Raw genomic sequence first — 26,277 nt, 5'->3', positions numbered from 1 at the left:
ACACCACTCTTTCCCAGTTTTTTCAACAAGTTCTGGCTGGTACTGCAAAGCTTATCACACTTCACTGGGTTGTCCAAAATGCCTTCCTGCTCACCTGAGCTATCCTGTAGTTTTGGATAGGCCTGCCCTTGACAGGGTGCAGTGCGGATGAGCTTCAAGCCTATCTTAACTCCCTGTTTGGGGATTTGGGCTAGCAATCTCATTTTAGGGATTGCCTTTCCTCCCCTGAAACTCTTAGTGCTGTCCTAAGTGATCAGCTATGTCTGGTACTTTGGCACATAGGATCTGTCACAGACCCTGCCCTTGTTGATTATTCTTCAAAGCGTTTTCTTGGGTTTTTTCTGTCCATTGTGTCTATCTGCCAAACATGGGGCACATCTCTGCTAATGCATTCTGTCCTTCAGATGCTAGTGGACCACAGTTTTTCTGGAGGCTCTGGCCCAATTTTTGTTTGGTTGACTTTACACCGAAGGAAGTTGTAAGGTCTTCGTCCAAGAGTTCTTCTCTTGTTTGCTTCTCTAGATCTTTCTCTGTATCCAGGCAGTTCTAGACCTATTGTCTTCAGGGTTTACTGATCCAAAAACCTACTTGTAATTTCTGTGTTGCGGAGTATGTTTCTTGCTGGCATTCGCATCACTCCCCTGACTTAGGCGCCTCTGCTTCACATTGGGGTTTTGTCTGTCTTTCTATGGTTCTCTCTGAAGAACCCAAAGTTTTCCCACCTAGACCATTTTGTGGGTCTGCTGTCTCACAGACAAAAGGGGGAGAGATGTTGCTTTCAGCACTGTGCGGTTTCCTGCTTTGTCCTGCTCGAACAGTCTTTGGCTTGGGAATTATTCATGTATGAGGACTACCATCCTACTTGTGCTTGGAGAACGCAAAGTTGCTTACCTGTAACAGGTGTTCTCAGAGTACAGCAGGATGTTAGAACTCAAGAAACCCACCTATCTCCCCTGGGAGTTGGTTTCTCCATGTATTAACTATATCATGGACTGAGGGACTCTGCCTAGGGGCAGGGTGATAACCATAGCTGCACATGCTCAGTAGGGCATGTTTGAAAGTTCTTGAATCTTTGAGATCAAAGTTCCGGGCTAGGCTCCATCCATCTGCTTTATCCCAATATTAATAGCAGTTATTATAGTTGAGTATTTCAGCAATTTGCATGCAGCTGTTTCTATGGTGGATGGCCTGACAACATGGCACCCAGTGCTTCTTAGGAAGAAGGAACCATGTTAATCATTTTTGGTCAGTTTAACTGAGGCACAGGGAGATAACTTGTTTCCCTGGAGATCCTGGACTGCAGAGGTCAAGGTTCCAACTATTAAGACTGTACCTCCTCCTATAAGTTTTCCCATCAAAAAAAAATTGTGTGACATACAGAACCTATCATATGGGATGCATAGTTGGTAATGCTGTTTTCTTTTTATTAAAAAAAAGTATTTATTTTGAGAAAGTATTCTATATTTTAGTCTTTGTACCTTCATATTAAACATTGCTGTTAGCAATAAACTCATTGCCATTGATTTACTAAATGTCAGTTGTGTTCCTCGCATGCTGGGTCTTGTATATATGTATTTCTGGTAGATGCTTTGTGATATCTATAGGCAATACTGATGCAAAGGTGTATAGCTGTGCTGGTTTCAAGTTCAGGGTGGCCTTCAGAATACAAGGAATATATTTTGAATAGTAGAGTGTTGGAATAATTACAGAGTACAATATATAAATAACTACATAGCAATTGAAATTGATTAAAAAACATTTTAAATTGAGATAATAAATGCAAGTCATAAGTATGAGCTAAATATTAGCCATTCCAGATTTTTTGAAATGAGTGGCAGGTGAATGAACCCCCCCATTGCACATGGTGTACTCATGTCTCAGATTCTTTGAACAGGCCTGCTCTGTTTGCCATCCTTTTCTGGGAGGGAAGGAGAGTGTGTTTATAAAATGAATGCATTTGGAATTAACAAAGATGATAGTTTAAGCATTCTGTTTGGCACAATTTTTGTAGTGGTCGCACTGAATACCAAGCAACTCACACAGGCCGACTACGTAGGACCAGCACATTTGAAAGACGGCCAAGCAAACGATATCCATCTCGAAGGCATTCAGGGTTTAAAGGTCAGTATTTCATTTTTTCCCATTTTGGCTACTGTGATTTTTGTTTTTAACGAGTTTGATTTATTGGTTGGTGAAAGCAATTGTACCCTCTGAAAGCTGATTTTCTTTAAAAGCTTTTCCTTTTTGAGTTTGTTACAAATACAGAAATGGAAATGGAAAAAACAATACATTAACATGATTCAAATTTGATAACCAGCATACTTAGAGCTAACACACTGTGAGACAGAAAAGAAAATGTTATATAAAACTTAACTTAGATATGTATATTCACTGATTTCTTAATGGCTATTACATTATCTAAGGATTATCTATTCTATTGACTTTAATCTGTTACATTCATGAACAGTGCTCTTGCCTTCTCACTAAAGGGTTCCCTTACTTTTGGTACATTATAATAGTAATCCATAGCATTGAATGGTTAAGTTGCATGTTGTATATCTGCTGTAGCAGACATAACCAAGATGTTGTCAAGGGGATGCTTTGAGATCTCCAGTGGCAGGCCACTTTAGATCTGGCCGCCACCAAAAGGTACATTTTTAAAGGAATATCTTGGGGTTTTTTCCCCCTATGAAGTGGCCCTTCAACTAACAGGCCAATTAATAGCATGAGAGGATCAGGCAGTACCCAGATATTCAAAATTTGATATAGTCGGTTGCTTTCAAACTAGTATGTCTGAATTAAGAAGCAGGACCACTGAATATGAAAAAAGTACCTTTCCCCACAAATTTCCAGCATCTATCAATGTGCATAAGATCTGTTTGTTTGTTTTTTAGCTTGTTAGGGATATAATAGAAGTGTATCAATCTAGAGCCATTCTTCTGGGTAGTTCAGCACAGTGATTTTTTTTTAACTTATCCTAAATGAGACCATTCCCAATTTTGAGTCTTTCACCAAAAGGAGTTTTAACTTTTTTCAAAACTTCCTCCATTATTCCCAATAGGATTTGATACACTCTAGAAATGACCCCCTATTCTTAAAAGAATTTTAAGATAAGCTTTTCAAAATCCATAAAACTGATACTGCATTGAATCTTATAAGGAGTCTTAGTAAGCAAGCTTTTTAATTGTAAATAAATGTGGGGATTCTGTTTTATAATTTCTGTGGAACTGTTCATTATAGATTTTTTTCCCTAAAATTAATTGTTCTGCTCAAGTTATGTTGAGGTCATAAAATAGAAAGGAACATTCATCCTAGAAAAGTGTTCTGGAGATTCAGAAGTGCTTCATAGGGGAGAAAGGAATAGAGGAGATTTACTCCTATCCAAGTTCTTACAATTGCTTATATAAAGGAATGATAATTTGCAATATAAATGTCTTATTAGAGTCCCTTAAAACTATCAAATCCTCTTTATAGGGCCTATCGTTTATCCAGCAAACTCCAGTATTCATCTCTAGGTTCGTGAAATTATGCTTCAAGTTTTGGCTTGCTGATGGTAACGTGCATGGAAATTAGGAAGATCCAAATCACCTTTCTCTTTCAATTCAGTAAGAATCCTCCATGCTCCTCTGAGTCTTTCTGCTTTCTATAAATTTAGAAATAGCCAGAATCAGAAAAGTAACAAATTTTAGGCAATTTTATAAGGAGCATTTTAAGTAAAAACACCACTCAATGAAAATTCACTTCTATAGCGGCCAGCTTCCTTAGCCAAGGAGTGCAATATGGAGAACAAACTACAATGTCTTGCTTTCTTGAGAGGATTTATAATTAAAAAGTGCAATCTCTGAGTCTATTACCTGAATCCCCAAATATATTATTTGCCCATAGGACCACTTAAACCAAAATTTGCCCTCTGTTTCAGATTTGATTTGCAGATCAAGCTTTTTAAATCTTGTGTCCAAAGATGAGGCTAAAATTCTGAATAACCATCACTACCAAATGCAAAGAAGTTAATGGAGCTTTAATGTAAAGCAACACTTCTGCAAAGAGCAGTTTTATATTCTTACTATCTGTACCATTGATACCTTTTATATCAGGCAAGCCTCTAATTTTAGTAGCCAAGGTCTCTGGGCCAAGGAAAATTAAGATGGGAAGATGACACCCAAGGATATGCTCTCCTAAACTCTGCCCATTGACTTTGAGCCTTTGGGATTACTGCAGATGCTTCTAATCCATTATAGAATGTTATCTCAAAACTCTAATTTGTACTAAAATGGAGAATGGATACTTGTTTACTCAGTCCAAAGCCTTTTTGATATCCAGCATGAAAAGTAGAATATTTACATTGTCATTTTTTTTTTTTTTTTTACTGCACATACATAACAAGATGGTTATAATATATAATCCCAGTCAACACTTCATGAAGCCTGTCTGATCTTTGTGAGTGAGAGCAGAAGTAAGAGGTGGTCAAATATGTTTTCGCAGAGACTCTTTTAAATATAACATTATTAAATAAGTAACTAGGCCAGTTATGAAAAGTACACATCTAGGAACTTTCCTTCTTTGGGAACTATAGTAATGGTGAATATTGTACTAGGCAAGCACGCTCTCACCAATTGATTTTTAGTTTGTCCTCTAGAACAATATCTATGAATATTTGATGGCAGTATTTGAAATTACTTATCAAAATGCAATAAACTCATCAAAAATGACATTAAATTTCCTTCTTAATTTATTTCATTCTGCCTGTTATAGATCTGAGTAAATCTCAGGGATTTTCTGTTCAGATTATCAGAAACCTGGACTAGTATCATTCAGATACATCTTGACTGAAGCAGCAATCGACACACGAAAAGTAGCTTTGAGGAAGAAAATGAAATAAAATTAGGAGGAAAACATTTTTTTATTCATCCCCCCCTCTTGCAACAAAATAGTCGTCATATAAAAAGAAAGGAAGCCTAAGAATGTCTATTTGCTGGACTGCAACAATGAAAAATGTTATGATCTTCACTTCCTTTATATTTTGCTTACGATGGTTATCCCATGTCTTGTGTATTTTCCAGCTCCTCTTCCCCTGAACCTTTTAGCCAGTGTTGAGTAACTGCTTTAATCTATCAGGTTTTGGCAAGATTATTGTAAATCAGAAATGCACTAATGTTACTTTGTGCATATTGGGCTCTCTATATATATGAGAGAGATGTTTCCAGTTGTACTTTAATATGTTCAGTAGGATGAAATTGCCCATCTTCTAAATCTTGAAGAAAAAGCCTTGTAGAAATACAAAGGGGCAGATTTTTAAAAGCCCTACACGCGCTAAGCCTATTTTGCATAGGCCCGGCGACGCGCACATGTCCCGGGGCTTGAAAAAAGGGGTGGGGCGTGGCCAGAGGCCTTAGTATGGCTGCTAGGTCGGGGAATCATACGCGGGCATTCGGCCGGCACGCACAACCTACACCTGCCCGGAGACAAGTGCAACTTGTAAAACAAAGGTTTGGGGGTGGGTTTAGGTAGGGCTGGGGGGCGGGTAAGGGAGGGGAAGTTGGGGGTGGGGCGGAAGGAAAGTTCCCTCCGATTAGTCCGATTTCGGAGCGGCCTCGGAGGGAACGGGGAAAGCCATCGGGGTTCCCATAGGGCTCGGCACGCAAGGTGCACTAGTGTGCACCCCCTTGCGTGCGCCGACCCCAGATTCTGCACGCACATGTTATAAAATTGGGCGTACTTTTGTGCACGCCGGGTTGCGCACAGAAATGTACGCCCGCGCGTATGTCATAAAATCCGGCCCAAAGAGAATTGCTGGGTTCCTTTATGGAATGGTGTTGGCTGTTATGTGAGGCAGCCAGGCTTGCCAACGCAGTCAGGATTTCTTGTTCTTTACATTTATATAGAGATTCGCTGAGGACTACCATAAAATTGGCTGCTTCCAGGGAAGAGACATCTTTGTCATTCTAAATATGCCCAGTGGCCAAAAGAAACATTCCCAGAAAGAATTAGATGACTTTATTCTTATGTAATCTGGTCTACAATGAAGTATTGTGCGTTACCAACCCAGAGAAGCAAATGCGAGGGTGAGAGGCAAGTTTGCTGCTGGTAATGAGCTCTTCTTTAAAAGAAAAAAATATAAGGTTAATACGTTTTGCATGTTTTGCAGTGAAAATTGGAATTGGCAACAGGTTCTGCTTTTAGTGTGTTCTGCGACGCATCTTGATAAACTCAATTTTCTTAAAAGCCTGAACCACCACCTAAACAAATGTTTTTTTTTTCTTTTCTGTTTGTTAAAGCAAACAATCCCGTCAAAGCTGCTCAGCTATGGTAAGTGGAAACAAAATTCTTACTGACTTACAAATATGTTCTTGAAAAATTGGACAGGATCTGTGAAGTGCAATTGACTTTGGAAAAGAAGCGAAAATGCATTTATGAGCTTGTGTGTTTAATTTCCTCACTTGTAGAGGTGATGTGCATATCAATGACACCAAATGTAGTTTAAGGAACCCCGGTAAACATCGGGAGGAAAGAATATTTCCCCTGTTTAAGAAGATTACATTGGTTGCCTGTGCATCAACAGGTGGTATTTGAAGCTTCAATTATGGCTTTTGAGGCTCAAAATAATATAGGCTTGGGTTTATGTGGCATGTAACTTGCTGTACCGGCCAGTTCATGCACTTCAGGCCCAATGGGCAAGGTATTTAAAACTTAAATCAGTATATACTATAAAACAGGCAAAGGTTTTGTATGTTATAATGTATGTGTTATGATTATGAATGTTCTTATTGTGATCTGTTCTGGACATTCGTGGCAAGATGGACAATAACATTGATAAATGACTTCTTTAGTAGCCATGTTAAAAGGAGAGAGATTGGTTTAGAACACAAACAGGCCAATTCAGTAAAGTCCGCGGGAGAGCGGACGAACGCCCGCTCTCCCAGCGCGCACACTGGCCACTCGCCGGTGCACACGATTCAGTATTTAAATTAGGTGGTGCGGTAGAAACGGGCAAAAGGAGGCGCTAGGGACACTACTGAGTCCATAGTGCCTCCTTTTAGCCCGGAGCAGCGGCTGTCAGCGGGTTTGACAGCCAACGCTCAATCTTGCCGGCATCGGTTCTCGAGCCCGCCGACAGCCGCGGGCTCGGAAACCGGATGCCGGCAAAATTGAGCATCCGGTTTTCGGCCCGACAGCCACTGGCCCATTTTAAATTTATTTTATTTTTTTAACTTTTGTTTACTCTTCGGGACCTCCGACTTAATATTGCCATGATATTAAGTCAGAGGGTGCACAGAAAAGCAGTTTTTACTGCTTTTCTGTACACTTTCCCGGTGCCGGCAGAAACTAGCGCCTACCTTTGGGTAAGCGCTAATTTCTTAAAGTAAAATGCATGTTGAGGGCGCTATTAGGTGCCACGGGTTGGATGCGCTTTTTCCGCCCCTTACTGAATAAGAGGTAAGGGAAAACACGCGTCCAAGAGCAGGTTAAGTGCGCTTCGTCGGAGCGCACTGTATTGTATCGGGCTGAAAGTAAATGAGAAACCAATTGGTGATGAGTTTTCATTTTTAAAGACTTTTTGGTGTGAGGTACATTTATATGCTTTAAAAAAAAAAAGTGAATAAAAAATAGGGACAGAGCTGTTAAACAATGGCATGTTATGTCCAGTTGTTAAAAGGAGACCTCAAAGGCAATCACATTTCTACTACTACTATTGAAAGATTAGAAAGTGGCCTTTTAATTGCAAGGAAGTTGCTTGGAGTTGAGATTATCGGGGGAGGGGAAGACTTACAAAATTATTCCTAATAGTTTTTCCAAAACTGATGATTCAGATTTAACTTGTTTGATGTCTCTTGTTTTTTTAAACTCGTTTGATGTCAGTTGTTTTTCATGTTTGATGTCAGTTGCTTCCAAATGTTTTAAGTTGTTTTATCTGTAAACCGGAATGAAGGCAGCCAGCTAAATTCCGGTATATAAAAGCTTTTAAATAAATAAATAAAATAAATAATATATTTGAATTTGAAAATGTAATGAATAGTATGAGAGCTATCCTTTTTGTCATTTGTATCCCAGTGCAGCAAAATTGATGAAGGCTTCCTCAGATGAAAGTTTGTCAGAGGGTGTGATCCCTTCAGCTTTTTGAACAGCTACTATTACCAGTCCAATTTTGAGAAAAACATCAGCTATTAAAACTGTGGTCCATGCATTGGTTACCTCTCTTTTCCACTACTGAAATGATCCTGTGCATGGGCCTCCCCGAGAGATTAATTCACAGGTTACAAGGAGTTCAGAATACAGTCGCTTGGCTAGTTTCTTGGATTACCTTTAGAGCTTCTATTTCTCAGACACTACTTTCATTACATTGGCTACTAATTGTGCACATAGCCAATTTAAGATACTTGTTTTGAAGTTTCATGCATTGGGCCTGAGACTGTAATATTTGAGTAGAAGACTAAGATGGTATTCTCTGGGGCATCAGTTAGTCAGTTGCCTCTTTGAGAGATGAGGTGAACCCAGTTGTCATTTTCAGTTGTGGCACCTACACTTTCAAATTCATTGTCTGCTGTTGGTTTTGTTCCAGCCTAATAAATAACTTTTTTTTTTTTTTTTAAGAAAGGTAATGATGGATGCATAAGTTGACAGAATTTCAGATGTATGCTTTTAACAATTTAAGCTGTTTCAGCTACTATGCTTCAAATGGCCAAATAAAAAATTACCTATTGGATCAAAGCAAGGTTTAAAATCATCTCCCAATGGTGATGCAGAGAACCTGGTTTTGATTTCTGTTTGATTTAGGTTTTCTATTCCCTGGGATTTGGGGGTTCTGCAGAGACTTGTGTTTACAATCCCTGAAGGGTGAGTCCTGGCTGTCATACAGTAGTGACACCTAGTGGACAGACTTTGAGACCCATGATTGTATGGTTTTGTGAGGAGCCCTCGTGTGTGACTCCTGGGCTAAGGATTGTTGATATGATGACTGAGCTAAGTGAGTTAGAAAAACTTGTAAATGAAAGCAAATTCTCCTGATGGTTGTGATTGAAGAGTCATGGTGCTGGATCCCATAGGAAAACCTAAGAATGAATGAGGCAACCTAAAGGAACAGGATCTGCTGCAATTTTTGTTTTGTTTCCTGTTTTCTTCTCTATATGCCCGAAGGAAGATGATCATATTATAAGGCTTGCTTTTAATCCCTGAAGAACAGCATGTCCCAAAGGGATATTTTCCAATATATGAATTCAAATGAGCACTTAATATAGCACTTAGCTTGAAAGTGGAACGTCCTTCTAAATCTTATTGTGTGAAAGTTTAATGTGTAAATTAGTATTTTTTTTGCCACTTCCTGTAACTATCACTGTCAACTATTCCTCTTCAGTGCAATGGATAGGGAGAATGGAATGAAGAGAGATTTGCTGCTTTGTCCTGAGTAGCATAAACACAGCAGGCTTAAATGTTAAGTAGAAAACTGAGCATCAATAAGCTATATAGTCTTTGAAATGGACAATAAGAAATTCCATTTTTATGCTGGACTCTTAGCATGACATGCTAATCTAAGATGGAGTGGGAGGTTCAAGTATTGACTCTCTTCTGATAAGCGATATGGTCTTTTTTGCCTTTTCCGTTGCAAAAAAATCAGCAGAACCAGGGGATCACGATTTAAAACTCCAGGGAGGAAGACTCAGAACCAATGTCAGGAAGTATTTCTTCATGGAGAGGGTGGTGGATGCCTGGAACGCCCTTCCGGAGGAAGTGGTGAAGACCAAAACTGTGAAGGATTTCAAAGAGGCGTGGGATAAATACTGTGGAGCCATAAAGTCTAGAGGATGTGAATGAAGTGTAGAGGCATGGGGGCAGCTTGTGGGAATGACGGCTACTACCTGGAGATTAATATCCTAAATCAATAAACATTCACACGGTTAATGCGACTCCAACATTGCTCTATGCTTCAACGGCAAGAGGAAATGTGAAAAAAAAAGGATTTGCATCCACAAAAAAGCAGGGGTGTAGCTTGCTTGATACGGTGGTTACTACCCCAAACCAAATAAGCCTGATACTTCACTTTCAGTGATATCCAGCATAGTTCTCTGCTTCAACGGCAGGGGGAATGATGAAAATGATTTATATTCTGACAACAACCAACAAGGACTGAGTTGCACAGGCTGGATAAACATGCGTGGGAGTAACTTGCTTGTTACGGCGGTTATTACCCTAAACAATTAGCTAGATACTTCACTTAGATGAGCTCCAGCACTACTAACTACATCGATGGCGGGGGTGGAAAGGAAATAGATCGATGGCGGGGGTGGAAAGGAAATAGATCGATGGTGGGGGTGGAAGGGAAATAGATCGATGGCGGGGGTGGAAGGGAAATAGAACAAAAAAGTCACTTACAAGGGCCAAGAGTAACAGATAAGATGGGGGGGGGGTGGGGTGGAAAAAGCGAAAGCTTGCTGGGCAGTCTGTATGGACCATTTGGTCTTCTTCTGCTGTCATTTCTATGTAACTATTTTGCCAGTCTCTAATTCCTGCTACTCCTTCAACTTCCCGCCCTGTACTTCTTTCCATGCTTTCTTGAACTTAGATACTGTCTCTACCACTTTCACTAGGGGACTGTTCCATGCATCCAATACCTTCTCTGTAAAGAAATACTTCCTTGGATTATTCCTGAGTCTATCCCCTTTCACCCTCATTCCATGACCCCATGTTCTAGAGCCTCTTCCTTTGAAAGAGGTCCACCTCCTGTGCATTTACTCTTTGGAGGTATTTAAATGTCTATCATATCTTTCCTTTAGGATGTTTAGATCTTTGTCCCAATATGCTTTATGTACAACAAGATGTGGAAAAGGACTGCACCACATAAGTATCAATAAGTACAAACAGTAGTGCAGTAATCGCAGTTTAAAGATTCATTGTCTACGAGTATTGCAGGGATATCACATAAAGGAGGTAGAAAATGTTTTCAGTAACCAGAAGCAATTTATTTAAACCTTAGAGGTAGTTCTCACAGTTGTTGCTCAAGTTGCTGAGTCCCGACAACACTCATAGACAACACATCTTTAAACTGATTAGTGCACTATTTTGTCCAGATGGTGGCTACTAAAATGATCTGTGATTTTTTTAATAAAGAATATTGATAAAGACAAACGCCTTTCAGTTCATATACTTTTGAAGGTGTGGTCTCCAAAATTATACACTGTATGATTATTATTATTATGGTAATTATTTGTGTATTAAAGTGCACTAAAATAGGGCATTTTACAACAAATTATATGCAGGCACACATTCCTAGCTCCAATAAGTAGGGCGCTGAGGCAGCAGAGCTAAAATGATTTGTCAGGCACAGGATGTGACCATAGCAGAAGCAGAATTTGAATCCAGGTTTTCTAGTTCTCAGAACAGAATTTCAACCACTAGATTATCCACTCTTTGTCTATAATTAAGTCAATTTGTTTACATTTTATTGACACACAGCCCATGAAATTTGTTTTTAATTAACTAGTAAAATCAAAAAAATATAAAATCCTATTCTAGGACAAGCAGGGATGGTAGTTCTCACACATGGGTGACATCAGATGGAGGCAGGCATAGAAAACTTCTGTCAGTTTCTAGAACTTTGATTAGGCATACTGAGCATGCCCAGCATGCCACTATCCATGTGACCACACAGGATCCCACTTCAGTCTCTTTTCTGCGGAGCTGTCTCCTCGCAGACGTGGAGCTCGCACTTTTTTCTTTGGAAAACTGTTTTTTCGAGTTAATCTCTCGTCTTTTTCCCATGCCAGGTCCCTCGATCCTTTCCCAGCCCTAGTTGGGCTGGGAAAGGATCTGTCGATTACCGACAGTGCCGTCGATTACCGACAGTGCCGTCTTCCGGTGGCTGCTGGTCATCAACTGCTCAGTGGTTGCTTTTTTTTTCCATGGCATCCTCTGCTTTCTGCCGCTGCCCCCAGTGCCCCCGAACCATGTCCATTATAGACCCCCATGAGGTCTGCATTCTGTGCCTGGGGGTCTCGCACGATGTATGCAGCTGCTCTTTTTGTGCTCAGATGCGCCCCCCCCCCCCCCCCCCACCCCCGAAGGGTTGCTGAGCACGCCTGGAGAAGATGGACGAGCTTTTGGGGGCGAGGAAGTCCGAACCCTCGACATTGGTGTCAGTGGCGTTGACACCACGGCAAAGAGGACCCTGGAGGTACTGGCCCCGTCTTGTCCTCTCCTTTGCCGATTTCCCAGCTGGAAAGCAGGTGCTGAGGATTGTCCCCTGTCTATCTCTTACCTCTCTAGATCTGGATCATTGCCATCACCCTCTGCACCACGGAAAGACTGGGCCAAGTATCGGGAGTAATCGAGGAAGTACAGTCATAGATCACCTTCCTCCCAAGACTCCAAGCTCGGAAAGGCTCCAGCGTTGTCCGCAGTGCCACCGAAGTGGCCCTATGCCGACAAGGCATCAACGTCCATCGAGGCTGAGGGCCTGAGGCGACCCACACAAATATCTGTGCTGGGCACTGGTTCCCCTCAGGGCTCCGTGCGGTTGGCGATGGGATTAGCCCTGCAGGGTATTGAGCCACTGGCCCCCTTGGGCCTCAGTCTCCACTTGCTGGAGCGCTTGGATCTGGTTCTCTGGGCACAGACGACACAACCTGCACAGATCCTTTGTGAGCCCTTGTTGCTGCATGGGGCACCGGTGGGGCTGGGATTGGAGAACATCCCCATCACAGATTCCTCCGATGAGGAACGACCTCCGGCTCCAGTGGTACATCCCTCCCCTGACCGGTTCTGTGACCGCTAAGCTTTGACTTACCGGGTCTTTCACTGTCGATGCCCCTGGGGCCCATGGTGCCTGAGGTGCTCTCTGTGCCCCCAGCACCCTGCCCAGGATCTGTCTTCATGCTCCCCCGCCGGTGTCGCTAGGGAGCAAGGCCGATGCCCCTTATGATCCATGGGAAAATGAGCCTTCTGTCTCTTCCTCTGAAGAACTACTTTCTGAACCCTCTCCTTCAGAGGAGAGACCCTGTGCCCCTCCAGAGGATCTGGCATTCGCAGGCTTTGAGCAATGGCGGAGTCTGTCCCCTTCCAGCTCCTGACTGAGGAAGTCTCCATGCACAAGATGTTGGAGATCCTTCAGTGTGTGGATGCTCCTAAAGAGGTTGTTGCAGTCCTGATCCATGATATCTTCAAGGACTTGATTGTCTGGCTCTGGGAGCATCTGATCTCTCTCCCTTCGGTAAAGATGTGGTGTACCTAGTACAACCGTCTACTGGATTTGAGTGGCATCATCTCTCCCACCAGTCTGGTAGTGGAATAAGCCCTTAAGAAAGCAGAGGTCTCGTTCCCATGCCTCTGTTCTGCCAGGCTGTGAGCACAAGGCCCTAGATGCGCTGAGCTGCAAGGTCTTTCAGGGATCTATGTTGGCGGCCCGCATTGCCTGCTACCAAGTATATACGAGCTAATATTCCAGAAACCTCCGGAATTGCTAGATTGCCTCCCCCAACTTCAGGAAGACTTCCTGAAGGTTGTGCATCAGGGATTGGAATGTGACAGACATAAAGTTAGATCCACATATGATGTCTTTGAGACAGTGGCAAGGATAGCCGCGGCAGGCATTGGGGCTCATCGTATGGCTTGGCTTCGGGCCTCTGATCTCTGACCTGAAGTGCAAGACTGCATTGCTGACCTGCTTTGCACTGGAGAGAATCTCTTCGGCAACAAAATCAAGGGAGTAGCATGACTCAAAGATCATCATGAGACACTACAGCATCTCTTGGCTAGCACATCGGACCCACAATCCTCTGGCAAAAATCCTCAAGGCAGGGCCCCAACTCCCCTTTTACCAGCCAAGGAAGTACTGCCCTCGTGCAGGTAGGGCACGGTCTCAAAGTTCCGGACCGAGGTCTCGCCCTAGGCAACAGCGTGTCCTCAGAACTCAACCAGTGCCGCAGCAGACTTCCGCAATGGGTTTCTGACTGGCTGCGAGGGAGTCCAAGCCAGTTACCAATGCAGCTGGTGATGGACCTTCTAGTCAGAGGTCGGCTCACATCCTTTGTGGACCATTGGACGGCTGTCACCTTGGATCGGTGGGTCCCTTCCATCATCCCCCACGAGTACAGGTTAAATTTATAAGAGGTTCTCCCGGACTCTCCTTGTGCCTCTCTCGGGAAGCTTCAGCGGATCAAGAAATACTACTCAAGCAACTCTCCACCCTGACAATGGCCAAGGCGGTCGAACCTGTTCCTCCTGGTCAGCGGGGAAGGGGCTTCTACGCCAAGTATTTCCTCATCTGAAAGAGGACAGGAGGCTTTTGTCTAATTTGTTCAAGACCCTTAAGTCCAAAATTGATCACGCTGGAGAAGTTCAAGATGGTCTTGCTGGGTGCCCTTATTCCTTTCCTGCGCTCGTGGAGACTTGCTTTGCTCTCTCGATCTACGAGATGCTTATGCTCACATTTTCAGTGCAGGGTGCTGCCCTTCGGTCTGGCTTTGGCACCCCGTGTTTTCACAAAGTGCCTTGGAGCAGTGGCTGTGTATCTGAGGAGGTGGCGAGTACAGGTTTTTCCCTACCTGGACGACTGGTTCGTCAAGGGTGCCTCCAGGCAGGGAGCGCTGCATTCCTTGCAAGCCACCATTCGGATCTTGGAGACATTGGGGTTTCTATTCAATTGCGCCAAGTCCCAACTGGTCCCTTCCCTGCACCTGAACTTTATAGGTACCAGGTTCGATGTGACTCAGGCTCGGGCATTCAGCTTGGTGTGTTTGGCAGGAGTGATCTTGCGGAGTTGCCAGATCTCTGTGCACAGCATGTTATGTTTGCTAGGACACATGGCTGTGACTGTCCATGTCACTCTTTGCTTGCCTTCACATGCGCAGGGCACTATGGATCCTATAGTCTGTGGCACCAGGCCACTCAGGAGCTTCGGGCGCACGTTCAAGTCACTCCACCACTTCAGGACTCCCTGTTGTGGTGGATGTCTCTTCCCAACCTAGAGATGGGGGTCCCGTTCCAGGCTTCCCCCACTCAAGTTGTACTCAACACAGATGCTTCCCACCTGGATTGGGGGGGCACATGTGGAGGATCTTTGCACCTAGGGTCACTGACCAGCTGAGAAGGAGGGCGTACCAGATCAACTTTCTGGAGCTACAGCAGTCCAGTATGGGCGTTTCGGGATCCACTGGCCAACAAGGTTGTGCTTGTCCAGATAGACAATCAAGTAGCCATGTGGTACCTCAACAAACAGGGAGGAACGGGATCATTCCTGCTTTTTCAGGAGGCAGTCCATATCTGGTTAAGGGCTCTGTCCCAGAACATCCTTCTCTGAGCCAGGTACCTCCCAGAATAGGCGAATGCACTGGCAGATGACCTAAGTCATTCCTCTGGCCACATGAGTAGTCCCTGAAGCAGGAGGTATCAGACTTCTTTCTTTGGGTAACACTGGACCTGGACATCTTTGCTTCCGCTTACAACAAGAAAGGAGCCGGTTCTGCTCCCTAGCTGGGGGGAATGGCAGGATGGCATCTGATGTCTTTGCCCTCCATTTTGGTAAGGGCCTCTTGTATGCCTATCCTCTGCTTTCCCTGGTGTCCAAGTGGCTCCTAAAGCTCCAGCAGGACTGGGGGACCATGATTCTCATCACATCTTATTGGCCCTGGCATATCTGATTCCCACTCCTGCAGGATCTTTCCCTCTGGGAACTGATCTGTCTGGGAACGTCCCCGGACTTCCTGACGCAAGATCAGCGGAGGCTGCGCCATCCCAACCTCCATGCCTTGTTCCTCATGGCCTGGATGTTGAAAGGGTGACCTTGCAACCCCTGAATCTGTGGGAGGGAGTGTTGCAGGTCCTATTGGAGTTCAGAAAGCCTTTCACTAGGAAGTCTTATGAAGAGGAGATTTTTGGTGTGGTGTGACAGCCAGGGATTGAATCTGTTCGTGCTCCACCTCTAAGCTGCACCTCTCAGGTGATCCCACCTCTGTGAGAGTGCATCTCAATGCAATTGGAGCCTACCATGAAGGGGTGGATGGATCGCTCATCGTGGCACAGCCTGTTCTGGGTCGTTTCATGTGGGGTCTACTCCAGCTGAAACCTCCCCTCAGGCCCCCTGCGGTTTCCTGGGACCTCAATGTGGTATTGGCCCACCTGATGAAGGCTCCCTTTCAGCCTTTGTGCTCTTGTGACCTGAAGTAGCTGACCTGAAAGGTCATTTTCTTGGTAGCGGTCACCTCTGCTCACAGTCTCAGCGAATGTCAGGCATTGGCGTCTGATCCACCTTACACGAAGATCTTCCATGATTGGGTGGTTCTTTGCACACATCTGAAATTCCTACCGAAGGTGGTGACTGACTTCCACTTTAATCAGTCCATTATCTTACCAACCTTTCCTAAGCCTCATTTGCACAGGGGAGAGCAAATTCTGCACAGCCTAGATTTCAAAAAGGCCCTAGCCTTCAGAATACAGTCGCTTGGCTGGCTTCTGGGATTGCCTTTAGAGCAATTTAAGATACTTGTGTTGAAGTTTCATGCATTGTGGGACTTGAGTGGAATATTTGAGTAGAAAACTAAGATGGTATACTCTGGGGCATCAGTCAGTCAATTGTTGCCTCTTTGAGGGATAAGGTGAAACCCGGTTGTCATTTTCAGTAGTGGTACCTATACTTTCAAATTCATCGTCTGCTGTTGGCTTTGTTCCAGCCTAATAAATTACCTTTCTTTAAAAAAAAAAAAAAAAAAAAAAGTCAAGGCTTGGCTTTTTTTCAGGGGTAATGATGGATGCACAAGTTGACAGAATTTCCAGATGTATGCTTTTAATAATTTAAGCTGTTTCAGCTACTATGCTTCAAATGGCCAAATAAAAAAATATTACCTTCTGAAAAGGCAATAGTTTTCACCATGTGACTAATGTGCTTTGCCAGAGTCTGGAAATCTCTCTGTACTGCTTGGATGTTTATAGCAAGGTTGTTGGTTCCCAGAAAGATATCAGCTTCAGAGTCCTTACTTTCTTCTTTGATTGCATTCACTATCTGAATAGCATTTCTAGCAACCGATGATCCTGAAAGGCTTTTAAGTATAGTGTTTCCCACGAAAAGAGTTCCCAAATTAGTGCTTCTGATGACTGAGTCACCCAGCACAATGAGTTTTTGCTTATGGTTTTTGGTTGTATTACAAAATTTCTGCATGCATTGGGCTTCTTTCCTTTCAGATACCACTTCAATCTCCAATTAAATATTTGATATTAGTTACTATAATTTTAGCTTGCATGGAGTTTTAGAGATTTTGTTAGATCCTCTTTATACATGTGAGTTTTTTTTAAATCCTCTTTTGACACAAACAATATCTATAATCCACACTTTCTGCCCTTCAGTGTTGCGGTCTGAGCAATCCCCTCAGACACACTAACAATGCAAATGTACAAAACGTTTTTGCTATATTTCAGAGATTTAAGGTAATAATATTTACTTAGCTTGGGAGTCCTTCTGGACAGGAAATAACCTGAAAAGAAGTTGGCCAGGTTGTTGGAGTTACAAGGGTTCCTTGTCAACTACACCAGCTCCCACTTGAGCCTGTTGTCTTAATTGGAATTCATCAGAACTCTTAGACACAGCGCAGGCAAAAACATTTCCACTACAGAGAGCTATCACCTTGATGTCTGCCATGGAAAGGATTCAAATGAGTCAACTGACATCAGCATAGGACATGTTGAGGATGTTGAGCAGTATGGCATCAATGGTACATGCCACTCCCTTGATACATCTCCACATGAGAAGAACCCAATAGACACACTGATTTCGGTGGCTATAGGCTACCCAGGATCTGTGAGACAGCATCCATATTGCAAAACCTCACGGTTGTCTTGTCCTTGTGGTAGCATGATTCCAATCTCCCCAGAGGTATACCCCTCCATATCTCTCCAATTCAAATTGTCCATACTATAGATGCGTCCAATTTGGGATGCGCAGCTCATGTTGGTGAGCTCTGCACTCAGGGTATTTGGTTTGCTCAGGAAAAGCTTCATCAGATAAACTTCCTGGAGCTGAGGGCGATCCAGAACATGTTAAAGGCTTTCAGAGATTGGTTGGCCAATAAAGTGGTCTTAGTTCAAAAAGACAGTCAGGTTGCGTTGTATTACAATCAACAAGCGAAGCACAGACTTGTTCCTCCTGTGTCAGGAAGCTGTCCAATTGTAGACCTGGGTCACCTCTCAAAGGTTGGATCTCAGAGCCACATATCTGGCAGTGTGGAGAACATGCTGTCTGACAGATTGAGCTGAATCCTGGAACCACATAAGTCACTGGACGGGGGGGGGGGGGGGGGGGGGGGGGGGGGGTGGGGGGGGGGGGGAGCAAGATAAGTTCCCCTACTGGCAGAAAATCTGACAGTGGGTCTCTGTGTTTTCATTTGATCGGGAAGGCTTGGCTCTTCTGTTCTATAGCCTCAGATGCCTTCACCCTGAATTGAGACAGAGGGCTTCTGTATGCATTATCCTTGGATACCGCTAGTGTCGAAGACGTTGAAGCTAAGAGAAGATCTATAGACTATGATCCTCATAGTCCACTTTTAGCTGAGACAGATTTGGTTTCTACTCATCAGAGAACCAATCAGGTTGGGGACTTCCCCAGACCTCATCACTCAGAATAGAGAACAGTAATGCCACCCGTTTTCATAACATACAAATTAAATAAAAATAAATTAGTTTAAAAATTGCAATTAAAATGATTTAAAATATAATATAAATATCAATATATCATTTTTACTTAATTCCCCAACTACTTCCCCTATATTTATAATAGAGTTGGTTTTAAACTAATAACATGAATACATTTTTACTATTCTAATCATTCTCCTTTAAATATATTCAAGTAATATATAGTGTAATATCCTTCCACAATTTGAAATATTTTTTGTTTTATTTTTTGTTGAGGATTTTGAATATCTTTACTTATTTAAATCTCATAAAATGCTGTTTGCATTAATCTGCTCCATGTTTCATATAATGGGACTGCATCTTCCTTCCATGACACTAATATATTTATTTTTAACTAATAAAAACGATAAACACAACTTTTTTTCTCTGCTGTACATTGTACTCATTTTTTCATATAAGTGTAAATATAATAATTTATCTGACCATTCTATGTTGGTATTTAAAATGTTTTCTAATAAACATTGTACTTCAGTAAATTTGCAATTTAGGACATCCTATAAACATATGACAAAAATTAAAATTTTGTAATTTAACATTTTAAACATAAATTATTATTCCACCATTTCATATGAACACCCATTGCTCTAGTAATATAGCTTCTATGAATAATTTTAAATTGAATTTCTCTCAGATTAGCTATCATTAAATACTTATAGATCAAAGAAAATGCAAAAATAATTGTTTTCGGTTACTAATATTCCTAAATCTCTTCCCCACAAAGTAGGTAATGTAATTAAGTGAGATAATTGTAATTCTTGTTTTAAAGTAATAACCCATATTGTGAAATTTTATTAAACTTAGGTGTAGTATCAAAAAATATTTTTTAAAGAAAATATTAATTTATCAACATTAGTTTCACTTTTACAAAAGCAATAATATTTTTCCCGTCGATAGCAGGGCTGAATTAGCCATGCTGTCATGGGATCTGTCAATCAGGTCCGGGAGGCGGAGCTTGTAAAAGCAGAGATTAGAGTTTTGCTCTCTGCGGCTGTGCGTGTGTTTCCGCGCAGGAAAGTAATGTAATCTCCTCAGTCTGTTCTTTCTGCACGCAGGATCGCACGCGCTGTTCTTCTCCTCAGCGTTAATAATTAAATATGTCAAAATCGGGGTTTAAACCCTGTCATTGCGGCAAGGTAATGTCGGTCATGGATGGCCATGACCGATGTTACCGATGCCTGGGGCCAGATCACAATCGTGAGGATTGTGAATATTGTTCAAGGATGTCTCCGAGAGCCCTGAAACAACGGGCCTACAGGCTTCAGGAACTTTTTGCCTCACCGGAGTCATCGGAGGCTCATTCATCACCTGGCCCTGCTATCTTACTGGCTCCCTCAAAAAAGAGGGCATCATGGTGGGATCCTCAGTCCTCCAATCTTGGAGGTAAGGACTTGGCGAGTCGGCAAAGGCCATCGGATTTTAAACAATCCATAGAGCCAGAATCGCCGACACAAGAGACATTGGCGACAAAAATCTCGGCGCCTAAAACTTCTGCACCTAAGATGCCTTATGCGCATAAAACGATGGCGCATAACACTTCCGCGCCTGAAGAAGTGAAGTATCAGCGCACAAGATGTCTGCGCGCGCAGCGCCGAGGACGTCAGCACAGATATCTCTTGTATGCATAGAATCAAAAAGAGATGCACACAAGTCTAGATCTGCGCACAACTCCAAATCGGCGCACAAAACAATGGAACACCCATCTCATCTAATACAACATGGGTTAAAATGACGATGTGGACACTCACAGAGGTCTTACTCCACCTCTCCATCGATAACCCCACCTCGTTCGGGTACTTCCGTTTCTTTGAGAGCTACTTCAACAGAGTTTACAATAAAACGTAGAAAGTGATCACAGTCTTCATGTAGAAGTCATACAGACTTGTCACACTATTATCGTAAGCACTCATGGCACTCCCACCACAAAAAGTCGGCAAAGAGGAGTGAAACATGGGAAGTAAGCCCTTCGACTTCTAAATCATCTCATGTACCAACTTCAAATACCTTCTCCCACAGAGAGGTAATACAAGTTGCATACTCTAACGCTTCTACAGCTTCAGAGGATTCGATGGACATAATATGTGAAAAGAAACAGAAAGACCATAAAGTATCTAGTACTTTACCTCAAACCACTCCAATGCAACCTAAAGCATGAAAGTCACAAGCACTAGATGATCGTACAATAATGCCCCCTCATACAAAAGAGGCATTTTATCAATTGTCCCAATCCTTAGCAGGATTTTATGAAATACTTCAGTCATCATTCAAAATTTCTAATCTTGCCTCTGTCAGTTCTCTGGAACATAAGATTGCTAGAGAATCGTCGGTGGAGCCTTCAATATTTCCCATAGTCAGCCGACCAACTTCACCAAATTATAAACAGGATACATCTTTTGATTCTCCTTTACTGCAAACATCCCCATCATCATCTATGGGATTCCCATCATATCCGCAGGAACAAGCTCAGGAGCCATATTCCCTTCTGTGGAAGACCTTATATACCCAAAATGTCTGGAAAAATTGGGTACAATATTGCATCTAGGGGTCCAAAAAGCGATAGACCCTAGATCAGAAACCCTGGGTCTCCTAAAGATTTTCGATATTCCAGGAGAACCAACATCTCTTTCACCACAAGAACTCCTGCATTCCATCTTACAGAAATCCTGGGAAACACCTTACGCAATCTCAGCGGTTTCCAGGAAGACAGACATAAAAGTCCATATGAGGAAAACATCACCGTACTCTATACCAAAATTACCTCACGCTTCAATTGTGGTAGAGTCGGCGATGCAAAGATTTAAGAAAAAGAAGTCTCATTCCTCATACCCACCAGGCAAAGACAACAAATATTTGGATGAGTTTGGCAGAAAAATATACCATAACTCAATATTGCATGCCCGAATTATGCACCATCAATGCTACATGGTACAATACCTATATGAGTGCATACAAGCTATAAAAGGTATGTTGTCTTTGACTGCAGATCAGATACTGCCACCTCTTCATGACATGGATGAATGTTCTCGACACCTTTTGAGGTCGATCTATGAAACATATGAAATGTCTTCCAGGGCATCTGCAACAGCCATTGCAGCCCGAAGACTAGCATGGTTACGCTCAAGTTCGACACGTGAAGATTTACACGAGAAACTAACAAACCTCCCATGTACAGGAGATAACCTGTTCGGAGAATGATTCCAGGACACAGTAGGTAAACTGAAAGAGGAAGCTCTAGCAGTACAATCATTAACATCATAACCTCACTATTCGACCACACGTTGTCATATGGGATCTACTCATCGGCAATCATATGCCAGGAGACCTTACAGGTCTTACCAGTCCTTTCGTTCACAGACACACCCTTCTTACCTGCGTCCTGCTCCACAACAGAATACCTCCAACCAGCGTAGAGGTAAAGCGCGTAACCAGAGAAAGCAGGCACAACAGCAGACTACTGTAGTAAAGTCGACTCCATCTTTTTAGTTACCCAGCCACCATCACAGCGTCAAGCCCCACCCGGCAGGATTCATTCTTGCCTGGGAGAGGATAACATCCAATCAGTGGGTTTTGGAGATGCTAACTGTGCCGTACTAACTCCAGTTTGTCACAAAACCCATATTACCTCATCTTTCCACTCTCAAGATTCACAGCTTCTAACCACAACTGGGGGAGGAAATTGCTTTCCTTCGCAAACCACAAGCAATTCGACAAATTTCCCCGGGGACCTAATCAGTAGGATTTTATTCCCCATACTTCCTCATACCCAAGAAGTCGGGTGGTCTTCGTCCCATACTAGACCTAAGGGAATTTAAACAAATTTCTCACCAAAGAGAAATTCAAAATGATATTGTTGAAATCAATCCTTCCTCTGATTCAAACCAACGATTGGATATATTCCATCGATCTGAAGGATGCTTACACAAACATTCCAATCCATCCATCCTTGTGCATTACCTATGCTTTCGCCAGAGGCATCAACACTACCAGTACAAAGTTTTCCCTTTGGACTATCGGCTGCACCCAGGGTTTTCACCAAATGCATGGTTGTGGTGGTGGCTTATCTCAGACAACAAGGTATAACCATCTTTCCATATCTGGACTATTGGCTCATAATCGCCCCAGCTCCAAACATCTTACTCGATCACCTCCATCGGGTGATACAATGCTTACAGGAATTAGGATTGGTGATCAATTTTCAGAAATCACACCTACAACAGACACAACAGCTACAATTCATAGGAGCATGCCTGGACACTACTTGCAACCGGGCATACCTACCAAACGACAGAATATCACACTTCTGTCACCTTCTACATGGATTGAACCATACTCAGAGACCTTCGGCGAGACATGTTTTAGTAGTCCTAGGCCACATGGCGGCTATTTTCATGGTTCCCAACACCAGGCTACACATGAGACGCCTGCAAGGGGGCTTGAAATGTCAATGGAAACAACACTCACAACCATTGACACAGACGTTATCGTTGACCTCAGAGATGAGAAAGGACATAACATGGTGGCTCCTAGACTCCACCCTGTCCATGGGAGTATTGTTCAGTTCCCCTCCTCACAACGCAGTCTTAACCACAGATGCGTCTCACAAGGGCTGGGGTGTGCACCTCGAGATTTACGAAACACATGGGTTATGGACAATCTCGGAACAAAACTTGCAAATAAATTTATTGGAACTCAGAGCGATTCGGAATGCATTACAAGTGTTCCAAGACCACCTGAAGAGCCGCAGGGTCATGATGTACACGGACAATCAAGTGGCAATTTTTTACATCAACAAACAAGGAGGGTCTGGTTCATGGTCCCTTTGCAAAGAGACCCTGACAGTCTTCGAACACCTCACAGAAATTGCATATATCTGCAAGCAACTTACCTACCAGGCATGGCAAATACAAGAGCGGACAGGCTAAGTCGAATCTTTCATCCTCACGAATGGACACTCAATACAGAAATAGCCCAAGACATATTCATGCAGTGCTTAAGTTCCAAAATTCTGCTCGATAAGACCAAGCCAATTCAGGATCGCTCAAGATGCCTTCCTCATTCCATGGACGACAGGCCTCCTGTACGCCTTTCCTCCCATACCACTCATAACAAGGACAATTCAAAAGTGCAGAGCAGACAAAGCTCAACTGATTCTCATCGCCCCAGCCTGGCCGAGGCAACCATGGTACAGTTTCCTTCTCAGACTATCCATCATGGATCCAATTCAGTTACCGAATCGCCAAGATCTTCTCTGCCAAGATCAAGGGCCGCTTCTACACAAGCTACACTCATCTCTCCACTTGACAGCATGGAGATTGAGCAGCTCCTTCTAACAGAACAGGGAGTTTTCCACTTTGGCACAATTAATTTTGTTAGAATCCAGGAAACTCTCAACGAGGAAAAATTATAGCTATAAATGGAAACACTACTCTACCTGGTGCACTTCCAAAGGTGTACCACCATTGGACTGCTCACCTGAATTGCTCATTGATTATCTACATACACTATATGCAGCTGGTCTAGCAACATCATCCATCAGAGTTCATCTCAGCGCCATAGGGCATATCATAGGCCAGTTAACAATATTCCTATATCCAATAACCCCTTACTATCTCGTTTCATCAAGGGGTTAACTCACCTTCGTCCTCCGATCTTTAAGCCTCCAGTTCCATGGAACCTCAACATAGTTCTGGAACAGCTCATGCTTTTCCCGTTTGAACCCATGGACTCGGCACATATTAAATACCTCACATGGAAAGTTGTATTCCTGGTTGCAGTAACATCGGCACAAAGAGTTAGTGAATTACAGGCCTTGGTCCATTATTCTCCATATTTGCAACTTCATCACCAAAAGGTAGTTCTCCGAACTTACCCATCCTTCCTACCAAAAGTGGTTTCTCAATTCCATCTCAATTAGACCATGGAATTACCCATCTTTTTCCCTAAACCTCATGCAAATGATAGGGAAAAACTACTGCACACACTAGATTGTAAAAGAGCTTTAGCATACTACAAAGAAAGGACAAGCTCAGACTCCCGTGTTTCTCAACTCTGTCTCCTTTAACCCAAAGGCACCTGGATTACCAGTGGCTAAACGCACCATCTCCAGCTGGATAGCGCAGTGCATCAAATTCTGTTACGACAAATAGAAACTACAACTACATTCAGAACCTAAAGCTCACCAAGTCAGAGCAGTAGCAGCCTCATTAGCACACCTAAAGAATGTGCAACCCATAGACATATGCAAGGCAGCTACATGGTCATCGCTTCATACCTTCACTTCTCACTACTGCCTTGATCAACAGGCAGCTACTGATGCGAAGATAGGGCAAGCAATCCTGCAGTGGGCATGCTGTGGTGTTGTAGATTAGTTGAAGTCGGGAGAGGCCTTCTGTTGGGCTGTACAGAGGGGTAAATTTTAAGACCTGCGCGTGGGTGTACATGTGTGCGCGCTACCCAGCGCGCACACATGTACACCCGATTTTATAACTTGCGCGTACAAGTTATAAAATCGGGGGTCATCGCGCGCAAGGGGGTGCACAATTCACCTTGCGCGTGCCGAGCCGCACTGCCTTCTCCCATTCCCTCCCAGGCCTCTCTGAAATCGGAGCGGCCTTGGAGGGAACATCCTTCTCCCACACTTCCCCCCTACCTTTTTCTTTTTTTCTCCTTTAATTCCAAACTTACTTCATCCCTGGGACAGAAGTAAGTTGGGCGCGCCGGCCGACTGCTGGCGCATGATCCCTGGCACAGCAGCAAATTGCTGTGTCGGAGGCCTCTGGCCCCGCCCCGCCCCCGGACCGCCCCTTTTTGAAAGCCCCGGGACTTAGATGCGTCCCGAGGCTTTAAGCGCGTTGTCGGTCCTTTTTAAAATGAGCCCGGTGCGCGTAACATTTTGAAAATCTGGTCCAGAGTGTTTCAGTAATCCAGCTGAGTGTGTACTACAGCATGGACTACTATGGTCAGACTCAATCTATGACGTTTTCATAGCCATTATAAATTGCAGAAGGAGTTTTTGAAGGTTGCTTGGGTGTGAGGGTAGCATGAAAAGCTCTCAATCCAGCAGGATCCCAAGATTCTATACTTATGAATTTTTTTGTAAAGCTATTTTTAACAGCAGGTCAATAATAGTATATCATTTGACCATAACCTTTTACCCTAATTTTCCCTTAAGAAAACTGATTGTATTTACAAACAAGAAAGGCACACAATATAACTAAATTGCTGGTGTCCTCATAGACCTAAAGAAACAACAAAAACGTATTCAAGTAGTAATTCTCACCAGAGAAATTAAGATAAATATAATAGTTTTAGTTTAATCCATATATCAGGCGGCGATGAAACAATGATTGGATGACCTAAATTCCAAATTCCAAATTTTAAAAAAGCCTATATTCCCCCCCCCCCCCTTCCACATAGCTGTGCCAGGTGTCTTTCTCCTGTCATATAGGTCGGGATACAGCGCTTAGCTATCAAACATGTTTTACCCAGAAACAATTTGATATTTCCCAGTAAATATATTTTCTGTTGGAGACAAGATACTGGGTTCGATGAACCTATGGTCTGACCCAGTATGGCAAATCTTATATTCTTATCTACTTACTAAAAGCTGAGCAG

The 26,277-nt window shown here is 43.0% G+C and overlaps 1 protein-coding gene across 4 annotated transcripts in view; it reads left to right on the top strand.

Annotated features, from left to right (window-relative positions):
- Positions 1 to 26,277, top strand: part of EPB41L4B (erythrocyte membrane protein band 4.1 like 4B) — a 709,272-nt gene that overhangs the window by 345,459 nt on the left and 337,536 nt on the right. For all 4 annotated transcript variants that reach the window (XM_029589854.1, XM_029589857.1, XM_029589855.1 and 1 more), the window contains exons 12-13: positions 2,012 to 2,121; positions 6,276 to 6,306. In XM_029589854.1, the coding sequence (XP_029445714.1) occupies positions 2,012 to 2,121; positions 6,276 to 6,306 (141 nt within the window). The remainder of the gene's footprint in view (positions 1 to 2,011; positions 2,122 to 6,275; positions 6,307 to 26,277) is intronic.

The sequence above is a fragment of the Rhinatrema bivittatum genome, chromosome 2 (genome assembly GCF_901001135.1).
Source record: "Rhinatrema bivittatum chromosome 2, aRhiBiv1.1, whole genome shotgun sequence".
Taxonomy (NCBI): domain Eukaryota; kingdom Metazoa; phylum Chordata; class Amphibia; order Gymnophiona; family Rhinatrematidae; genus Rhinatrema; species Rhinatrema bivittatum.
This window is presented reverse-complemented; position numbering and strand designations above follow the sequence as displayed.